This window comes from Silene latifolia, chromosome 8 (genome assembly GCF_048544455.1).
Source record: "Silene latifolia isolate original U9 population chromosome 8, ASM4854445v1, whole genome shotgun sequence".
NCBI classification, from domain to species: domain Eukaryota; kingdom Viridiplantae; phylum Streptophyta; class Magnoliopsida; order Caryophyllales; family Caryophyllaceae; genus Silene; species Silene latifolia.
Window position 1 is genome coordinate 10,787,785 of NC_133533.1, and position 18,604 is coordinate 10,806,388.

At 35.5% G+C, this 18,604-nt stretch overlaps 2 protein-coding genes across 2 annotated transcripts; both read left to right on the forward strand.

Moving 5' to 3' along the window:
* Positions 1 to 6,061: 6,061 nt before the first annotated feature.
* Positions 6,062 to 10,668, forward strand: LOC141594105 (heat shock 70 kDa protein 18-like). Its single transcript, XM_074414299.1, has 2 exons — positions 6,062 to 6,410; positions 8,858 to 10,668. The coding sequence occupies exons 1-2, from the start codon at positions 6,191 to 6,193 to the stop codon at positions 10,555 to 10,557; spliced, it is 1,920 nt and encodes a 639-aa protein (XP_074270400.1). The 5' UTR covers positions 6,062 to 6,190; the 3' UTR covers positions 10,558 to 10,668.
* Positions 10,669 to 11,991: 1,323 nt separating this feature from the next.
* On the forward strand, positions 11,992 to 15,688 carry LOC141596367 (heat shock 70 kDa protein 18-like). The gene is made up of 3 exons (XM_074416497.1): positions 11,992 to 12,295; positions 13,189 to 14,320; positions 14,701 to 15,688. The coding sequence occupies exons 1-3, from the start codon at positions 12,076 to 12,078 to the stop codon at positions 15,266 to 15,268; spliced, it is 1,920 nt and encodes a 639-aa protein (XP_074272598.1). The 5' UTR covers positions 11,992 to 12,075; the 3' UTR covers positions 15,269 to 15,688.
* Positions 15,689 to 18,604: the final 2,916 nt, after the last annotated feature.

The following is an 18,604-nucleotide window of genomic DNA, read 5'->3' on the forward strand; positions in this document are numbered from 1 at the left end:
TGAGTTTTATTTTAAAGTTTTTGAGTTTATTTACTTAAACTTTAATCTCAAAAAATTACATTATAACTCAAAAAAATTACATATAAACTCAAAAAATTTTGATTTTTGACATTATAAAACTAAAATGTAATTTATAAACTCTATAGTACTCGAAAAAAATACACAAAAACTCAAAAAGTTATTAAGTATGATGTAGTACATCCGATGTACCATCCTTTTTCTCGCAGCACCAGGGGGTTAAGTATAAAATCTTAAGCATTTATGATTATCATTTCCAAAAAAAATTCAGAAACATATACTAACAAAAACTAATTACTAATTACACACAAACTGTATGTACCAAAAAAAAAATTACACACAAACTGTAGTGCCCAGTCCCCTATTGTAAAATTTTGGATAATTCAATAGTAGTAGTACACTCTCATACGACATCCAATTGCTACTCAATATTCCTTTTGGATATGAATGGGCATTCCGAATTCGAGACGGCGAGACCTACAAAATCCAACCTTACCACGAAATCGCAGTAGAAAATTTAGAGATGTTTTTTATCGAGCTTTATTGGTCACGTATGTATTTGACAGGATAATAAGAAGATGGATCAACAACTAAACAATTATCTACCGTTGCTTACTTCTTATAGAGCACGTTTTTTACTACATCCCTTTAATGTCAGATATATCTCTATACACACAAATTAACGGTATGTAATTATTGCGTGAGACGGTCTTTTTGTATAAATAAATATAAATATACAACTCATTTATATCAACAATAAATGAATAGTTTAACCGGTTTATGATAAGACCGTCTTATTCTATAATTTGTGATTAACTAAAGATACGGTTTGAATTACTACCAATATATGAACGTATGATTTGAAAAGTCACATGGTTGTAAATTATTCATATTTTATTCGTATAACTCCTTTCACAATTATAATACGTGTTTTATTCTTGTTGACAACCCATCACTTACCAATTGAAACCGATGAAAGAAGGCCGGTAAAATTAGAATCGGAAAAGATGTACTCCATAGTTGACAATATTCCAACATATATATTTTGGATTGTAAGGACTATTGTTTTAATCGTGACCAATATCACAATGAACTTAATTATAGTCATATAATTTGTTAGGAGTTTGCTCTTTTCTTAGTAAAAAGAAACAAAATAAAGGAAAATAGATTAATTACATGTAAATTCTAAATAGTATACTCCCCCTAGTCCAATCCAATTTATTTAATGGTAATACTTACGATAGTGTTGTAGCTGCATCTTCTCGTTCTATTATTATGTCCGTCGTCTCTAGTAATCTTCAGATCATTAGAACGTAATTATTCAATAAACAATGAAATTAACACATTGATCTAGTAATCTTCAGATCATTAGAACGTAATTATTCAATAAACAATGAAATTAACACATTGAATTGTTGATCAATAAAGAGTGTCAAAAGAGAGTGTTTATAAAAACAAAAATCGTGGATCCATGAAGGATAATGACTCAAATGCAAATCTACGTAGGAGAGGATTTGATTAGTTGTTACCTACTTACCTTTATTTGTATAGAGTAGAGATCAAGCAAAAACCACGATAATAAAGTAATCCATCTACATAATTGTGCTGCAAAAAGGAAAAAAACATGAAAATCATCAATCAAAGCAACGATGTACTACCATGAGCAAATTAAAAAGTTCCATAGAAAAACAGAAAAACAATGGAAAGAAGTTGAATGGTTAAGCAAGGGCATCGAGTATTATTTATAACACTGACAGTAGGGGTTGTATTTGTATCATGTTAAACTTCTTTTTTGGTACGTATTTCGCAAAGCTACGACTCCTGATCACTACGTAGTATTTGAGATATAATATCCTCATGTATTTTTTTAAAAAATATATTTTAGGTAGTTTGCAAAGGTTGGAGACTCTATAATCGCTCGAAAAAAACTTCCTTTATTAATATAGATAGATAATTGATTGTTTGATGGTAAAGAAGAATTGCAATTCAAGTTAGACATTCTCACTTATATTGAAAAAGACATTATTAATAGTGTGTATTTAATGTCTATTTATTTACCTATTTCACTTTAGAGTCTGTTTCATTTATTTAATTACCTTTTTTTTTTTACAATTAGTCTCACTATACACGGATATATCGAGTTAAGGGTAAGAGAAAGACCTAAACTATCACTTATTTTCCAGTTAAGAACCTAAACTATTAAATTTTAGAGTTAAGGAACTCAGCCTCAATTCCGTTAGTTTTGCCGTGAACTTTTAGTTTCTTGGAATTTATGATATTATAAAATTGATTTGCTTTTGTTATTATGAAATTTAAGTGCGCAGCTTTCCCCTCTCTATCCTCTGGCACTAATATGTTGTCTGCAAATTTATCTCATCCATCCTCTATCTTAGCACATAGCAAAACACCTCATTAGTTCCAGGAAAATAAAGTCTCTATTCTTGTTGAACTTTGCATCTTAAACTAACTTGTTAGAGAAAAAAATTACTTTTAAAAGCAAGTTGGGGAAATAAAAATGGATTAATTGATGGGAATACTCTAAACTATTGGGGTTCTGCTCAAAATACTCTAAACCATGTTTTAACTATCAATAAACCCAACTATTACACACATTCCCTTATATTACAATAGACTGACCGATGACCTGATAAGCAGGTAATCTTTATTTGTTTCTAAACTTTGACCTTTTTTTTTAACCTATCATTTCCTCTCTATTTAATTTTTTTTACCTTTCCTCTCACCTTTTCACCTAAGCTCCATTAATGCTTCAAGCTTTTCCAATACGCCATTGACGAACCTCACCCTTATATATCACTTCTTATATTCATCTTCTATTACTCGCTAACAATCTGGTGGTTGATCCTATTTATTTTCGCACAATGACACATTTACAGGAAAAATTTAATCATTAATTCGTGATGGAATTTTATTATTTTGCTTCCATCAATTTTCTTCCTCTCTCAAAAATCACTCTCCTTGAGTAAACTAATTCCTCCTTCCAATGAACTCATCATATAATTAACCCTTGTCAAATGCAGCCCCTGTGTTTGTAGTAGTGTAGTATCACTTGAATAAATCTTGGCATCCATGACAGCAAGTTCATCTTGCATCATTTCACGTAAAATTGTTTAAAGTAGTTCTTGCCTTATATCTGATTCTTTCATATGGAGTTTGATATTTAATTAAAAAGGTAAGAAACCACTAAAAATGGGGACTTATTTTCAGTACCTAAAACCCATTAAACTACAAAATCAGTATAATTTCATATATTCATCAAATTCGTATACCGTATTTGCGTAGCTGTCACCTACATTCTCTATAGAAACTAGTCTACACGGTCCACGGATGCTATTTGAAAGTTTGAAGATATCCATAGCCTTAGAAATGCTACCCAGTATGTGAGCTCTAGATCTTGCAGCTGACTCTCCGCTCTTAATTATCCTTCTCCCGTTCTCCGCCTTCTCTCGGCTCTTAATCAACCTCACCCTTATAGAGGTACAATTTACGGGGGAAGTAACAAAGGGAGGAAGAAAGTACCGTTGAAATGGAGGAGAGAGAGAGGATGTGAAAAGGAAAAAAATTTACAGGGATTAGAAAAGAGAGAAGGAAGAAGATGAAGCATGTTAAAAGGGGATAGAAGTGGGCCCAAGCTAAAATAACCTACTACAACAGGTTATAAAGACACCAATTCTATTCAAAGGGAAGGTGTATAATAGTTCGGTTTATTGGTAGTTAAAACATGGTTCAGAGTAATTTAAGCAGCACCATCATAGTTTAGAGTATTCACATCAATTAATCCTTTTCTTGTAGAAAAAAACATGTAATATGTTGGGATATGTAGTAGAGATTGCAAAGATTCACATTTGTAGAGTAAAAGTTCTTTTACGAGCATGTTGGGAAAAAAAATAAAAATTGTAATTTGTAAATGAAAAAACGTAAATCTCTATAAAATAACTCGAGTAGGAAGCTCGAGATTATCGTACCAAAACAATCGCAAAGAAGAAAAAAAAATAGAATCATGAAACATGTTGGAAAAAAAAAACAATCTGTATAATAATTACTTATATGAACTTATGGACAAAATAACAATCCATAGTCATTCCGTATCCACATAAAGGTGTTTTCTTGGCTGGGAGGTTGTTCATGGAAAAAAAAATTGATATTGAAAGGTGAAGGTAAAATTGAGGAATGAAGGAATAAACCCGTAGTGGATCTGGGGAGGTAAACGCATGAGTTATAGAGAAATATTTGATTTTAGGGTTCTAAAATCCAAACAAATAAAATATTTGTTTTTCATTGAATTTCTTCTTCTTTTTTTATCTTTTCTCCCAAGTCATGCATATTTAACGGAAAGTTGAAAGATTTAAGTGTTGAGATCCTTAACGGAAAACTCAGATAGTTTAGGTCCTTGATGGAAAAAAATATGATAGTTTAGGTCCTTGTCTTATGCATTACTCCGGATATATCCGTCTAAAGTGAAAGACGGGTCAAATATGCTTAAAGTGGTGACATTTTTGAGCCCACCATACAACTTGTTGCTTGTCTTATAATTAAAGTGAGTGAATATTTGACCCGTCTATAATATAGACGGATATCTCCCGTCTATAATGAGAATTTGTGTTTTTTTTTTTATATTATGAAGGGTTTTTTTTGTCAAAAGTTACCTTATATTTAGGGGTATTTGTAAAAATACTACCTTATATTAATTTTTTTTGTTTTCAACTACCTTTGTTTTTTTATTTTTGGTCAATAACTACCTATACTAATAGTATAGACAAATTTGGTTCGCTTTTCAGCTTTAAACTAACTCATACGACTCTTTAATGTTTAAATCATGCCTAGATCAGATTTTTGGGAAGTCATGATATACTTACGCTTAATTTTAGTAGATGCTCATAGTTATTATTAAAATGTGAAAAACATAAATCTTGGTCAATTGAAGTTAAATTGTGGTTTTTATGCAATTGATCATTGTTGTTTGATGTTAACAGAGTCATGTGAGATAGGTTAATGTCGCTAAATCAATCAAATATCGTCATATTGTGAGCTTAGGTAGTTTTTGACCAAGAAAAGAGAAAACAAAGGTAGTTTAAAACAAGAAAAATAATAAATAAGATAATCTTTTTACAAATACCCCTAAATATAAGGTAGTTTTTGACAAAAAAGACCCTAAAAATAATCATAAACGGTCTTCTCCTTTTCTAAATCTTTGTACGAAACAACACAAAGACAAACAAATTTTGGAAAAAAAAAAAGGTTGAAGAAAATAGAAGACATTTTAAATTTAAAATGGATCAAATTTATTAGATGAGAAAAGAAATGCTCAGAGCTAACAAAATTTTGTCTTATCCATCATACATAATTACACATGGGATACTAAACACTAAACCGTGCATAATAAAATGCAAATGATACTAAACCATTTTAACATTTAACCTTATACTATTATTAATATTCGTTTTAATAGAGACTATGTGATGTACGGTCCGTCTTGCTTCAGACTGCAAGATACGTCTAAAACAATAAGACATCTCATAAGTGAAAATTACATGGGTGGTGGGACACCCCATGTGCTTTCCCCATTCACTTCCTAAATGGGTATTTTGTGAGAGGAAATGGTCCGTCTTATTATTTCAGACGGATCTTACGGTCTGAAATAAGAGTTTGTGTGTGATATAATAGAAATAAGTAGATCTGACAAAATTGACCTGACTCGATAAAGTTGACCGAGACTCGAAATATTTCACCGAAAGTGATCTGACATACCCGAAGTGACCCTACCCGAAAATGCCTTAATTAAGGCAAAATCATGAACCCGAAATGACCCAAACGACCCAAATTGACCTTATCCAAAATGACCCGATCCGAAGTAACATGATAAGTTATTGACCCAAAAATAACTCGACCCAATATAACCCAACTCAAACCCAACCCGAATGACCTATTTGCCGGGCCTAGAAAAAAGGAGTACGATGGATTGGACATTTGTAGAAAATAGTTGCTACCGGCTACGATGGGAGAGGGCAGACGCACATGACTCGAAAATGGCATCAAGGGACTGATATTTGACACGTCTCCCTTCAAAACGTTACATCTCTTTTCACTTCTCACTCCCTTTGGCTTCTCTCATACACTTCCTCTTCATTCAAAATTACTTCTCTCTCTAAAAAAAATGGCGGGAAAATCAGCTGAAAAATGGCCGGCAATAGGAATCGATCTCGGAACAACATACTCATGTGTGGCAGTATGGCAACATGATCGTGTTGAGATCATCACCAATGATTTAGGTAACCGTACGACGCCGTCTTGTGTCGCTTTCACCCAAACTCACCGCCTTATCGGCGAAGGTGCTATCAACCAAGCCTCCATCAACCCTACTAATACTATCTTTGGTTTGTTTTTTCTCTCCTCATTTAATTTTTTAATTTTTCTTATTTTTTCTATGAATTGTGTTTGATTAATTAGTATTTGAACATCTAATCTTGTCCGAATTTCACTTAGATTGTTGCTTACAAATTATAGAATAATAAGACGGTCTCACATGTAAGACGGTCTTGTTAAGTTGTTAGTACTTGTATATGTTGATTGCTAGATCTTGATTCTTGAAACCCTAGTTTCAGTATGATTGAGTACTACTTGTTAGAAACTTTTCACTTTTTTTTTTTAATTCAGTCAAAAGTATTTTGGGGTAATTTACAGAGTGAATTTAAATAATCTTATTTCCATGGTAAAATACGTTCCATGGTAAAATTAAGATTCCAAAAATACTTGGCCCTAGCCCCTAGTTAGAATTTGAACTTAGTTTCTTCTTTGATTGAATGCAAATTCAATTTTGCTTAATTATTACTGCGTATTTTTACACCATATAAAATTAAGATTCCAAAATGTTTGAATGTAAAGGTAAATAAATGAATGCGACACTCATAAATAGAATACGTAAACAAATAATTGGAACGGAGGGAGTTCAACAACAACATTATCCCAGTGCCTCAATGGGTCCCGCAAATTGCGGGGTAAGGGGGGGTCGGATGTACGCAGTCATACCCTTGTGTTAGAAACACAAAGAGGCGGTTTCCGAATGACACAAGATGAAAATTGCGTCGAGAACTGCTTCGAAGGACTGCTACTTCACAAGAGAAAGAAGCGCAGCCACTTTAGTAAGCCATTTTGCTTTACTCCATCATAATCCAGAACCAAAGAGTAATGAGTTTTTGGCTCCATTGGAAATATTTTAAAAAAATGGCAATTGAAAAAGTAGTATATATTCTACTGTTTCATTTATAGTAAAAGAAGTCTTCGATGACCTTATTAGAATAAAGATTTTTTATAATGACTCTCGATGTATTCTTCTCAAGAAGAATGTTAGGAAGAAACCAACAAGAGAAGATACATAGGGGCGTTTTGAGGGAAAGGGAAACAAAGTTATTGATTTCCTTTGTTGGTGTTTGTTTGACACAAACAAAGAGAATGAAATTTCCTTCGTTACCCTTCAATCCATCTAATTCCTTACCCCATACGCTCTCAAGATATGAATTTTCATTACCCTCGTTACCCTTCAACCACCTTATTTACCTACCACCACACTTGGGACTCCCACCACACCAGTCACCATCAAGACGCCACTACCAAAATCACCACCACAACCACCCCACATAAACCATCACCACCACCACCACCACCACCAAAATCACCACCATAGCCATCCCACATAAACCACCACCACAACACCACCGCCACCACCACCATGACGCCACCACCACCATCACCGCCACCATAGCCACCCCACTGCCACCACCACCACCACCACCATGCCACCACTACCACCACCATCACCATCACCACCACCACAAGCACCGCACCTAAACCACCACCCGCACACCAAAACAAACCACAACCCACCACACTTCATTTTCTTGATGTAACCAAACAACTAGTTAAGTTTTGTAATCCCTTACCTTTCCCCCTCTTACCCTTTCTAATTTTCTTTCCCTTTTCCTTTTTCTAACCAAACGCCCCCTTAGTAAAACTCTTATCGCATTTATATCTTCTATTCTTGTGAGATCCCTGCTATGTTGCTCCGATTCAATTAGAAGTATTCGACACGGGTACATGTTCAAGTGTCGGATTCGTCTATTTTATGAAAAAAATTCATGTTTTTGATAAAAAATGAAGTGTCCGAGTGTCCTACCCATGTCCGAGTGTCCAGTGTCCGACACGGGTACTCGAGGTCTTATTGAAGAGTCTCAGCAACATAGGTTCCCTATATGAGTAAAACATGTGAGTAATTCAACTTTTATCATCTTTATCTAATCATTTGTGTCCAATATGCAATTTTGATCATAGAATTTTCATTGCTCATAACGAATAAAATAAATCAAGAAAATGAGATTGAACCCGCAAATAACTGGCTAACTTTTATGACAGATGCAGATGGAAAAAAAATATTTTTCACAATCTTGGTAGTTATCACTTCTTCCTTCTAATTTTATAAAGTACTCCCTTTGTCTCGGTCAATTGTTATCCTTTGATTTTGGCACAAATACCAAGGAAAGAAGAGGGCAAATTGAATGTGAAGTATCAAATTGCTCATCAAATGCAATCCTAAAATAGAAAGGATAACAAAACAGCCCAAAATGAAATAGGACAACAAATGACCGGGACAGAGGGAGTATATACCGAGTGTTATGGAACTCGATGTATGACATTCTATTCAACTGTTAAGCTTTGCATATATTTTGAACTATTCTGACATTGCTTGATGAACATTTTCATGGATTTTAACACAACTAGAAAAATCAGATTTTCTGAACTCTTGAATACTGGCCAACTTTTATGACAGATGCAAAGAGGCTCATAGGTCGAAAATTTAATGACCAAGTTGTGCAAGATGATATTAAGCTCTGGCCTTTTACAGTCATTGCTCAATCTGATGCAAACAACACCAAGAAGCCGACGATTGTGGTTAATTACAAGGATGAAGAGAAGCATTTCTCCCCTGAAGAGATATCGTCCATGGTACTCCTGAAGATGAAGGACATTGCAGAAGTGTACCTTGGTACAGAGGTCAAGAATGCTGTTGTCACTGTGCCGGCCTACTTCAATAATGAGCAGCGCCAAGCTACTAAAGATGCGTGCACCATTGCCGGGCTGAATGTCCTGCGTATTATAAATGAGCCGACAGCAGCTGCCATAGCCTATGGACTTGTGAAGAAACTCGCCACTGGTGGTGTTGGTGTAACCAAGAATGTTTTGGTTTTTGACCTTGGTGGTGGAACCTTTGATGTTTCCTTAGTTACTATTGGGAGAGATTCATTTGAAGTGAGATCAGTTAATGGGGATACCCACCTTGGTGGAGGAGATTTTGATAAACGGATGGTAAGCCACTTTATTGCGGAATTTGAGAGGAAGCACGGTAAGAACATGAGTAACAATCCCAGGGCTGTAGCGAGGTTGCGAGCTGCTTGTGAGAGGGCGAAGAGAAATTTGTCGTCGAATCCTGATACATCTATAGATATCGATTGTCTTTTTGATGGAATAGATTTTTCTTCAACTATAACTCGTGCAAGATTTGAGAAGCTGAATATGGATTTGTTCCAGAATTGTCTCGACCCTGTTGATAAGTGTTTGAAAGATGCAAAAATCGAGAAAAGCGTGGTGGACGAAATTGTCCTTGTTGGGGGTTCAACTCGTATCCCAATGGTTCAACAGTTGCTGAAAGACTTCTTTAATGGAAAGGAGCTTTGCAGAGGTATTAACCCAGATGAAGCTGTTGCATATGGCGCTGCATCTCATGCAGCGTCATTAGCTGGTGCGACGGTTAATAAAAATCATGTACTTGTTGATGTTACTCCTCTCTCTCTTGGTATTTGGTTGGACGATGGTGAAATGATGGTTATAGTCCCTCGGAACACAAGTATACCCACAAAGATGAGTGGGAGGACTTATACGGTGAGTACGAACCAACGCTCAGCGCTTTACAGTGTGCTTGAGGGGGAGAGTAAAATTGCTGATGAAAACCACTACCTTGGAGAGTTTACATTGTTTGGTATCCCACCAGCACCCAAGGGAGTTCCCCAAATCGACGTTGTTTTTGAGATCGATGCAGATGGTATACTAACTGTTTCTGGCGAGCTGGTGGGCACAAAGAACAAGAAAAAGATCACCATAACTAACCACAGCGCAAGGTTATCGAAGAGCGAAATTGATAGGATGGTGAAGGAGGCTGAAAATTACAAGGCGCAGGATGAGGCATTCAAGGAGGCGGCCGTAGCTAAGACTAAGTTAGAGAATTATGTTGATGAGGTTAAGAAGAAGGTTAGTGTAAGTGGGGCGACGATTGATTTGAGGGACAAGAGAAAGGTAGGTGATGCCATTGAGCAGACACAGGCGTGGCTTGACTGGAACAACATGTTTGGTGAAGCTAGAATTTTCGAGGAAAAAGTGGAAGGACTGAAGAACATTTGGGAACCTGTTTTTAAAAAGATGCGTAGCGGTGATGCTAGAACTTGCCCAAAGGTTGAAATATTAGAGCTTGATTGACGGCGTTTAATGTTCTTCAAATATAGCAACATCCAGGTCCTGTAAGCTTTTGATTGAATGGTCTGTCAATGCTGTTATGCCATTGGTTGGTACGAGTTTTTGTTCATGTTCATCTTCGTCAAGTAACATACAACTTATCTCCTTTAAGTTTACTGACTTGAGCGTCGGAGTGAGTACGTTCGGCCCCAAGCCGAGCCCTCAGTTTGTTCATCTTAAACAGGAAAGAGTGAAAGGAAGAGTCAAGCAACGACATCATTCAACAAGCTCACGTGGTAACAACACTGCTTCGAAATTACACCCGGAACAACTTTCATAAGAAGACAACCTACACCATCTCACTTGTTGTTTGTCTTATAACAATTGGTATTTCTTAAATGAATTATTTTGATATTTTTCACAAAGATGAGATTTTTCCATTTTACAATTAAATGTGACAAAAAAAATTAAAAAATTTAACGGAAAATTCACATGTTATCCCTGAGCTTTGCCATTTTCCACATGGTATTCAACTTTTTAAGTTTTGTGCCTATCCTTAAGATTAATTTTCAAGCACAACATGCCGCTCATAGACCGGAAATCGGAATTGACTAATTTTTTTTTTCAAATTGATTACCTTTTCGAAATCTATAAATTGATAAATTGAAAATGGTCATTTGAAAATTTAATATCGAAGATATATGGTTGATTTGAGATTTTCGTTGAAAAAAAAAACCTATAAAATGTCCGCCGACAATTTTTGTTCTCAAATCATAGATTACGAAGAGATAATTATTTTAGGAAAAAAAATTTGTCGGATTCTGAATTCCGACTAGAAGTTATGCGCAATTGAGTTTTTTTACAGCGATAAAAAGGGCATATTGTGCATGAAAATCAAATATGAAAGATATATGTAAACAAACTTACCACATGAAAAATGATAAAGTTTAAGACTACCACACAAATTTTTCAAAAATTTAATGAAATCTAGAAAAATCGGGTTAAAAGACAGAAAGAAAAACAAAAAATTAGAACATAGAGAATGATGAACACAGCATTTACAGTATGTAGGGGTCTTCCTAGTGGCTACGATGGGAGGCATATATCTCGAAAACGACTAAAACTTTAATGAAGTGACTCATATTTGTCTATTTGATATATCACAAATTCTCATTGAAGACATGACATATCCGTCACAAGCTGAAGACGGATACCATTTTACCTCACAATATACCCACTTTTTCTCTCTCTGCAACACTATTCATGTGGTCCCCTTTCTCCACTAACCCATTTTGTTACCATTTTATCTCACAAAATATCCGTCACAAATGATAACCCGTCACAAGGGAGACCAATTGTTGATATATTTCCCATCAAAACGTTTCAACTTTCACTTCAACTCATAAATTCGATAATCTACCTAATCTACTACTCTTCCGTCTCTCTTCTAGAGTTTTTGTGTTTCTCTCTGCTTTCTGCCTTCTCCACATAAATTTCCTTTTCTTTTACTATTACTACTCGTATCATATCTCTAACTCAAAAATGGCAGGAAAATCAGCAGAAAAATGGCCGGCAATAGGAATCGATCTTGGAACCACCTACTCATGTGTGGCAGTATGGCAACATGATCGTGTTGAGATCATCACTAATGACTTGGGTAACCGTACGACACCGTCTTGTGTCGCTTTCACCTCAAAACGACGGCTTATTGGTGAAGCTGCTGTCAACCAAGCTTCTATGAACCCTACTAACACTATCTTTGGTTTGTTTTTCTTTCCTTGTCTTATTTTCTGAATAAATAATAATGACTCAATTTTCTGCTTCTTCGTCCCTGATCATTTATTTGCTGCGCTTCTTTGTATCGTTTTTGACATTAACTTTGATTAATTATTTTTAATATGGAGTATTTGTTAATCATGTAATTTAGCTTTGCTTCAGATATATGTTTATTCAACAAGTTTTGCATGACGGTCACAAGGCTGTGCCCCCTTTCCTAATTAACATTATTAAAATGATTGTGAGACGTCACAAGCTTGTGACCGTCACAACTCACAAGTAATTGTGATAGTTTATTGATTGATTGTTGATCCCTAAACCCTAGTTTCAGTGAAGTTAGGGATTTTCTCATTTCATAAATGTATTATTCAATTTTGGCTGTACGTTTTTTATTCAACACAGTACTTTTGCACAATGTTTTCTATTTGTTACCCTGGACTTAAAATCCCATCCCATTAAACTTAATTCTGTTTAATTGTAACAATACAACCCCTAAAATTGCAATTTGTGGTGGAGAAGTATGACAAATTGACAATGACATTGATGGCGTTCATCATATCTATTTGCATAATGTATGAACAATTAATCAATGAATTTGCAATATGTAAGATTATTTGGACAATATTGTGATTGGAAAATAATTGCACATTAAGGAAACTTATCCAGATTAATTGGACAATTAATCAAAAGTTATTGATTCTTCCTTTCTTCAAATCCAAGTGCATATAAATTTTGAAATCCATCTCACTAATATTGCGAGACCGAGACACTTGAATTTAATTGGAGCGAGTAGTGCTATGTGAGACAGTTGTATGAATAAGCTATGAACTTAAAAGCATATTTTCTGAACTCTTGAATATTGGCCAATTTTTGTGACAGATGCAAAGAGACTCATAGGCAGAAACTTTAATGACCAAGTCGTGCAAGATGATATTAAGCTTTGGCCATTTAAAGTCATTGCTCAAGCTGATACCGACGACACAAAGAAGCCTATGATTGTGGTTAATCACAAAGATGAGGAGAAACATTTCTCCCCTGAAGAGATATCCTCCATGGTTCTCATGAAGATGAAGGAAATTGCGGAAGCGTACCTTGGCACTGAGGTCAAGAATGCTGTTGTCACTGTTCGGGCCTACTTCAATAACGCTCAACGTCAAGCTACTAAAGATGCCGGCACCATTGCCGCCCTGAATGTCTTGTGTATCATTAATGAGCCGACAGCAGCTGCCATTGCCTATGGTCTTGACAAGAAGCTTACTGGTGCTGACGTTGAATCGACCAAGAATGTATTGGTGTTTGACCTTGGTGGCGGAACTTTTGATGTTTCCATAGTCACTATTGGAAGGGATTCATTTGAAGTCAAAGCAGTCAGTGGAGACACCCACCTTGGTGGAGGAGATTTTGATAAACGAATGGTGAGCCACTTTATGGCCGAATTTGAGAGGAACCACCAAAAAGACATGAGTAACAATCCCAGGGCTTTACGAAGGTTGCGGGCTGCTTGTGAAAGGGCCAAGAGAAACCTGTCCGTGACTCCCGAGACAACTATAGAAATCGATTGTCTTTTTGATGGAATAGATTTCTCGTCAACCATAACTCGGGCACGATTTGAGAAGCTGAATATGGATTTGTTTCAGAATTGTATGGACCCTGTTGACAAGTGTTTGAAAGACGCAAAAATTGAGAAAAGCATGGTGGACGAAATTGTACTTGTCGGGGGTTCAACTCGAATCCCAAAAGTTCAGGAGTTGCTGCACGGCTTTTTTAACGGAAAGGAGCTATGCAAAGGTATTAACCCAGATGAGGCTGTTGCATATGGTGCGGCATCTCATGCAGCATCATTAGTGGGCGCTATGGGTAATAAAAAACATGTACTTGTTGATGTTACTCCTCTTTCTATTGGTTTCAGGAAGTACGGCGGTAAAATGAGAGTTGTAGTTCCTCAGAATACAGCTATACCTACAAAGATGAATGCAAGGGCTAAAACAGTGGTTGACAACCAAATTTCTGTGGAATTTTGGGTGTTTGAGGGAGAAAGATCTATTGCTGATGAAAATTCTAGCGTCACCAAACATGTAGTTCCAGTTGAGCCACGATTGTGTCTGCTCTATGGCATCATCCACCTTTCTCTTGTCCCTCAAGGCAATCTTCGCCCCACTTACAATAACCTTCTTCTTAACCTCAGACACATAATTCTCTAACTTATTCTTCGCCACGACCGCGTCCAAGAATGCCTCATCCTGAGCCTTGTACTTTTCTGCCTCCTTCACCATCCTATCAATTTCCTCCTTCGACAACGTTGCACTGTGATTAGTTATGGTGATCTGATTTTTGTTCTTTGTGTCTATATCCTCAGCAGAAACAGTCAGAATACCATCTGCATCAATCTCGAAAATTTTGGGTGTTTGAGGGAGAAAGATCTATTGCTGATGAAAATCACTATCTAGGAATGTTTGAATTGGAGGGAATTCCACCAGCACCAAAGGGAGTTCCCCAGTTTGACGTCGTTTTCGAGATTGATGCAGATGGTATTCTGACTGTTTCTGCTGAGGATATAGACACAAAGAACAAAAATCAGATCACCATAACTAATCACAGTGCAACGTTGTCGAAGGAGGAAATTGATAGGATGGTGAAGGAGGCAGAAAAGTACAAGGCTCAGGATGAGGCATTCTTGGACGCGGTCGTGGCGAAGAATAAGTTAGAGAATTATGTGTCTGAGGTTAAGAAGAAGGTTATTGTAAGTGGGGCGAAGATTGCCTTGAGGGACAAGAGAAAGGTGGATGATGCCATAGAGCAGACACAATCGTGGCTCAACTGGAACTACATGTTTGGTGACGCTAGAATTTTCGAGGAAAAACTTGAAGGACTGAAGAACATTTGGGAACCTGTTTGTAACAAGATGCGTCCCGATGATGCTAGAACTTGCCCTAAGATTGAGATATTGGAGCTTGATTGACACGTTTAATCTGTTCTTCAAATATAGCAACGTCCAGATCCGGTAAGCTTTTGATTGAAGGGTTTCAGTGCTGTTATGCCATTGGCTGGTATGAGTTTTTGTTCACCGTCGGTTCTTATCCTGTAAGGAGAGAATTTGAATGTATATATCAGATGGTGTAGGTAGTTCAGTAATCAGTACTACTACTTTAATGTCTTTCCGTACTTCCAGATCCGGTAAGCTTTGGTAGGACAACGATGTGACGTCATCTACAGATATCGAGTTTTTGTACAAGTCCTTATCAAGTAGGGAGAGAACTTGTTAAAATGTATATATAACATGGTGTTAGTAGTTCAGTACCCTAATGTCTTTTGGTAATTGTGGTGGATTTGGTTGTTGCTGGCTTGCTGTTCTTTGGTAAGACATGGTTAATTTTGTATGTTGGAACTTATTCTAAGAAGTACTATTTTAGCTTATAATTTTCTAGCAGGCTTTCTTTTTCATTGCTAATGAGTTTCAAGTCGATTAGTTGAGTCTTGTTTTTCAAGTCAATCTTATGTTCTGACTTGTGAAATTCTGATACTCGGAGTCGACGCGAGTCCGCGGATAAAGTCGGCCTAAGTAACTTATGTTCAAATAGTGCTTGGCAATTACCAATATTAAATGGGCTTGATGAAAACTGTGTTTCAAAAATGGGTTTACGTAGGCTTGATTTTTCTTTTGTATATAATTTCAGTTCAAAGACGCTGAGTCTTCAACGACTTTGCAATGAAGCTGTTGAAGGGATTTAGCGGCTTCATTGAATGTAATACCCCAGACTCAAACGTTAGTGTTTGTTGAGAATAATCTCCAACTAAGTTTCACATATAAGGATTCCACGGCGGAGAATTAGAGAAGAGTATTCTACTACTATATAAGCGCAAGATGATAATCCTTTTATTGTCAATTGGTTTTTGAGTTGATCTCCTCCTTGGACTTATGAAGCAGGCTCTCTCTCCTCTATTTGGGTGTGGCACAGACCCGTTTGCATGATTTAACATGGTATCAGAGTACATGCTTATGTGACCTGGGTTTTATGGGCCAAGTTTGCAGCTCGACAAGCAAAGTTGCTTAGTTGAATTCCCCTGTGAAAAGGAAACTTACATGTGAGGGAGAGTGTAGAGAATAAGCTCAAACTATATAAGTTCCACGGTAAGGATCCCACATTGGGAGTAGTTACTCATATTAGCATTCACGTTAGCTCGTCAGACTGTGTACTTGACCTACAGATTAACACGGGTCCTTTAACCTTTTTAAGGGTCACCCATCCTAAGACTAGTTGCCAGCAAACACGTTTAAGTGTGAAGTTTTTATCATGAACTTTTAAAAAAGAGGGTGCACTTTGTTGATGTAAATAATACTTCGAAACCCTTTGAGAACTAGTCATTTAAACCCATCAATCTACCTTTTCAATTAAAGGCTTTCCTTATTTATACTGGTGTAGCTAGACCTGATAATTAGGTCAATCAGATCAGGTCCATTCAGGTTGGGTTATTTATGGGTTTTGATAGAATTCAGGTCGGGTCGGTCAATTGGATTTGAGTGATTTGCGGGTTCATTATTATCAAGTTCTTTATGGATAAATGACAGTTCGCAAAAATAAACGTTCAAAGTCGCATTATATTATTTGGGTCAATTCGGATTATGGGTCACTTTCAGGTCCTCGCTTTGGATGTTGGCTCGAGGCGGGTTATTCAGGTTGAGTCATTTGGATCGTCAATTTTGCCAAGTCTAAGTGTAGTGGTAAAAAAATGATATTTTAGCAAAGTTGCTGAATGAGCCTGCGCGAGAACCTATTTTTGATATTTTCAAGATAATATTTATGTTTATCGTATCATTTTTAATATAGAAAGTATTGATGCCCGGCTTCGCCCGGGCTACCTCTACAGCTCTACCTACCATTAATTTTTTTTATTAAATAAAATTACTTAAAATTGCATAACCTATAAATTTATCAATAATATATTTTTCTATGACATATTCTAAAATTACGATGAAATAAATTTTGAGACAAATTTACTACTTCCGCTATTAATATTTTACTCTTATTAATGAAATAATATTAATAAAATTTCACTACTTTCCCGTAATCATTGTTACTTTCATTACTCCCACCGTAATTTTTGTTACTGTCACTACTGCCGCATTAATATTGATAATTTCACTTCTCCCGCCGTAATTATTGTTACTTTCACTATTGCTATATTAATATTGATTATTTCACTACTCCCGTGGTTGTTTCTACCACTTCCACTAATCTCGCTGATAATATTGTTACCTTTACTATTCAAATGAGTGATTACTATCATATAACTATATCCAATGTTACTACAATTCTTTTCTTTACTGACGAAATTACTTTTATTACTTAGGCATGCAATTTTAAAAGGATTATATATTTATATAAATATATTACATATATGCGTTAAATCAAATCGAAAAAATTATGCAATATTATATATTATAGAAGCTAACTTGAATTATTTATAATCTACTTATATTATATTTTTGTATGTTAAATAATTAACATCTCTATACATCTAATAAACTATAATAAAGTTTAATAAAATTGCATAGAATTTAAATTTAATATATAATTTTATGATGATAATAATTAATACCATAAGTGTGCATGCTTATACTAATTAATTATTTTATTTTAAGGAAATTAACCATCTTTTATTTTTTTATAAATATTTAAGAAAATTATCAAACATCTTCTTTCTTTTAGTCTCCTTGAAATTGACGATCTTAATTAATTATTTTATTTTAAGGAAATTGACCATCTTAATTAATTATTTTATTTTAAGGGAATTGACCATGTTTTAGTCTCTTACAAATATTTAGGAAAATTACCAAGCTTCTATCTAATTTAATTTTAACTCAAACTAATAATTGCATTGAGACCCCTTAATTGGATCATCACACAGTGCTAGTGATTTAAAACTATATAGTATAATTAATTTGTATAATTTTCTTTAATTATATTGAAGTCTCTTGTTTTCTAAATTTAATATATAGTATTGATTGATAACAAATAATTGAATATGGCCATATGGGCCTTCAAAATTAAAATAAGTAAGGCATCGGAGGAATTTTTTACTTGATAGTGATAGGGCGCCACCGGATGACGCCCAAATTGGGTGCCACCCTCTCACAAGCATTCTTTATTGAAGGGGCCCGCACTCACCTCATGTGAGAGGGTGGCGCCCAAATTGGGTGTCACCCGGTGACGCCCTTTCATTTTCCTTTTTTACTTTATACGGTGAACTTATATATATCTCCCGTCCAAACCGTCCTTGTTTGACTACCCCTCTT

Excerpts from the sequence above, each read along its gene's own strand:
- LOC141594105 (XM_074414299.1), top strand. The coding sequence starts at position 6,191 with ATGGCGGGAAAATCAGCTGAAAAATGGCCGGCAATAGGAATCGATCTC. Across the intron at positions 6,411-8,857 it reads CCCTACTAATACTATCTTTG|ATGCAAAGAGGCTCATAGGT; the intron begins GTTTGTTTTTTC and ends CTTTTATGACAG.
- LOC141596367 (XM_074416497.1), top strand. The coding sequence starts at position 12,076 with ATGGCAGGAAAATCAGCAGAAAAATGGCCGGCAATAGGAATCGATCTT. Across the intron at positions 12,296-13,188 it reads CCCTACTAACACTATCTTTG|ATGCAAAGAGACTCATAGGC; the intron begins GTTTGTTTTTCT and ends TTTTTGTGACAG. Across the intron at positions 14,321-14,700 it reads GTTGACAACCAAATTTCTGT|AAAATTTTGGGTGTTTGAGG; the intron begins GGAATTTTGGGT and ends GCATCAATCTCG.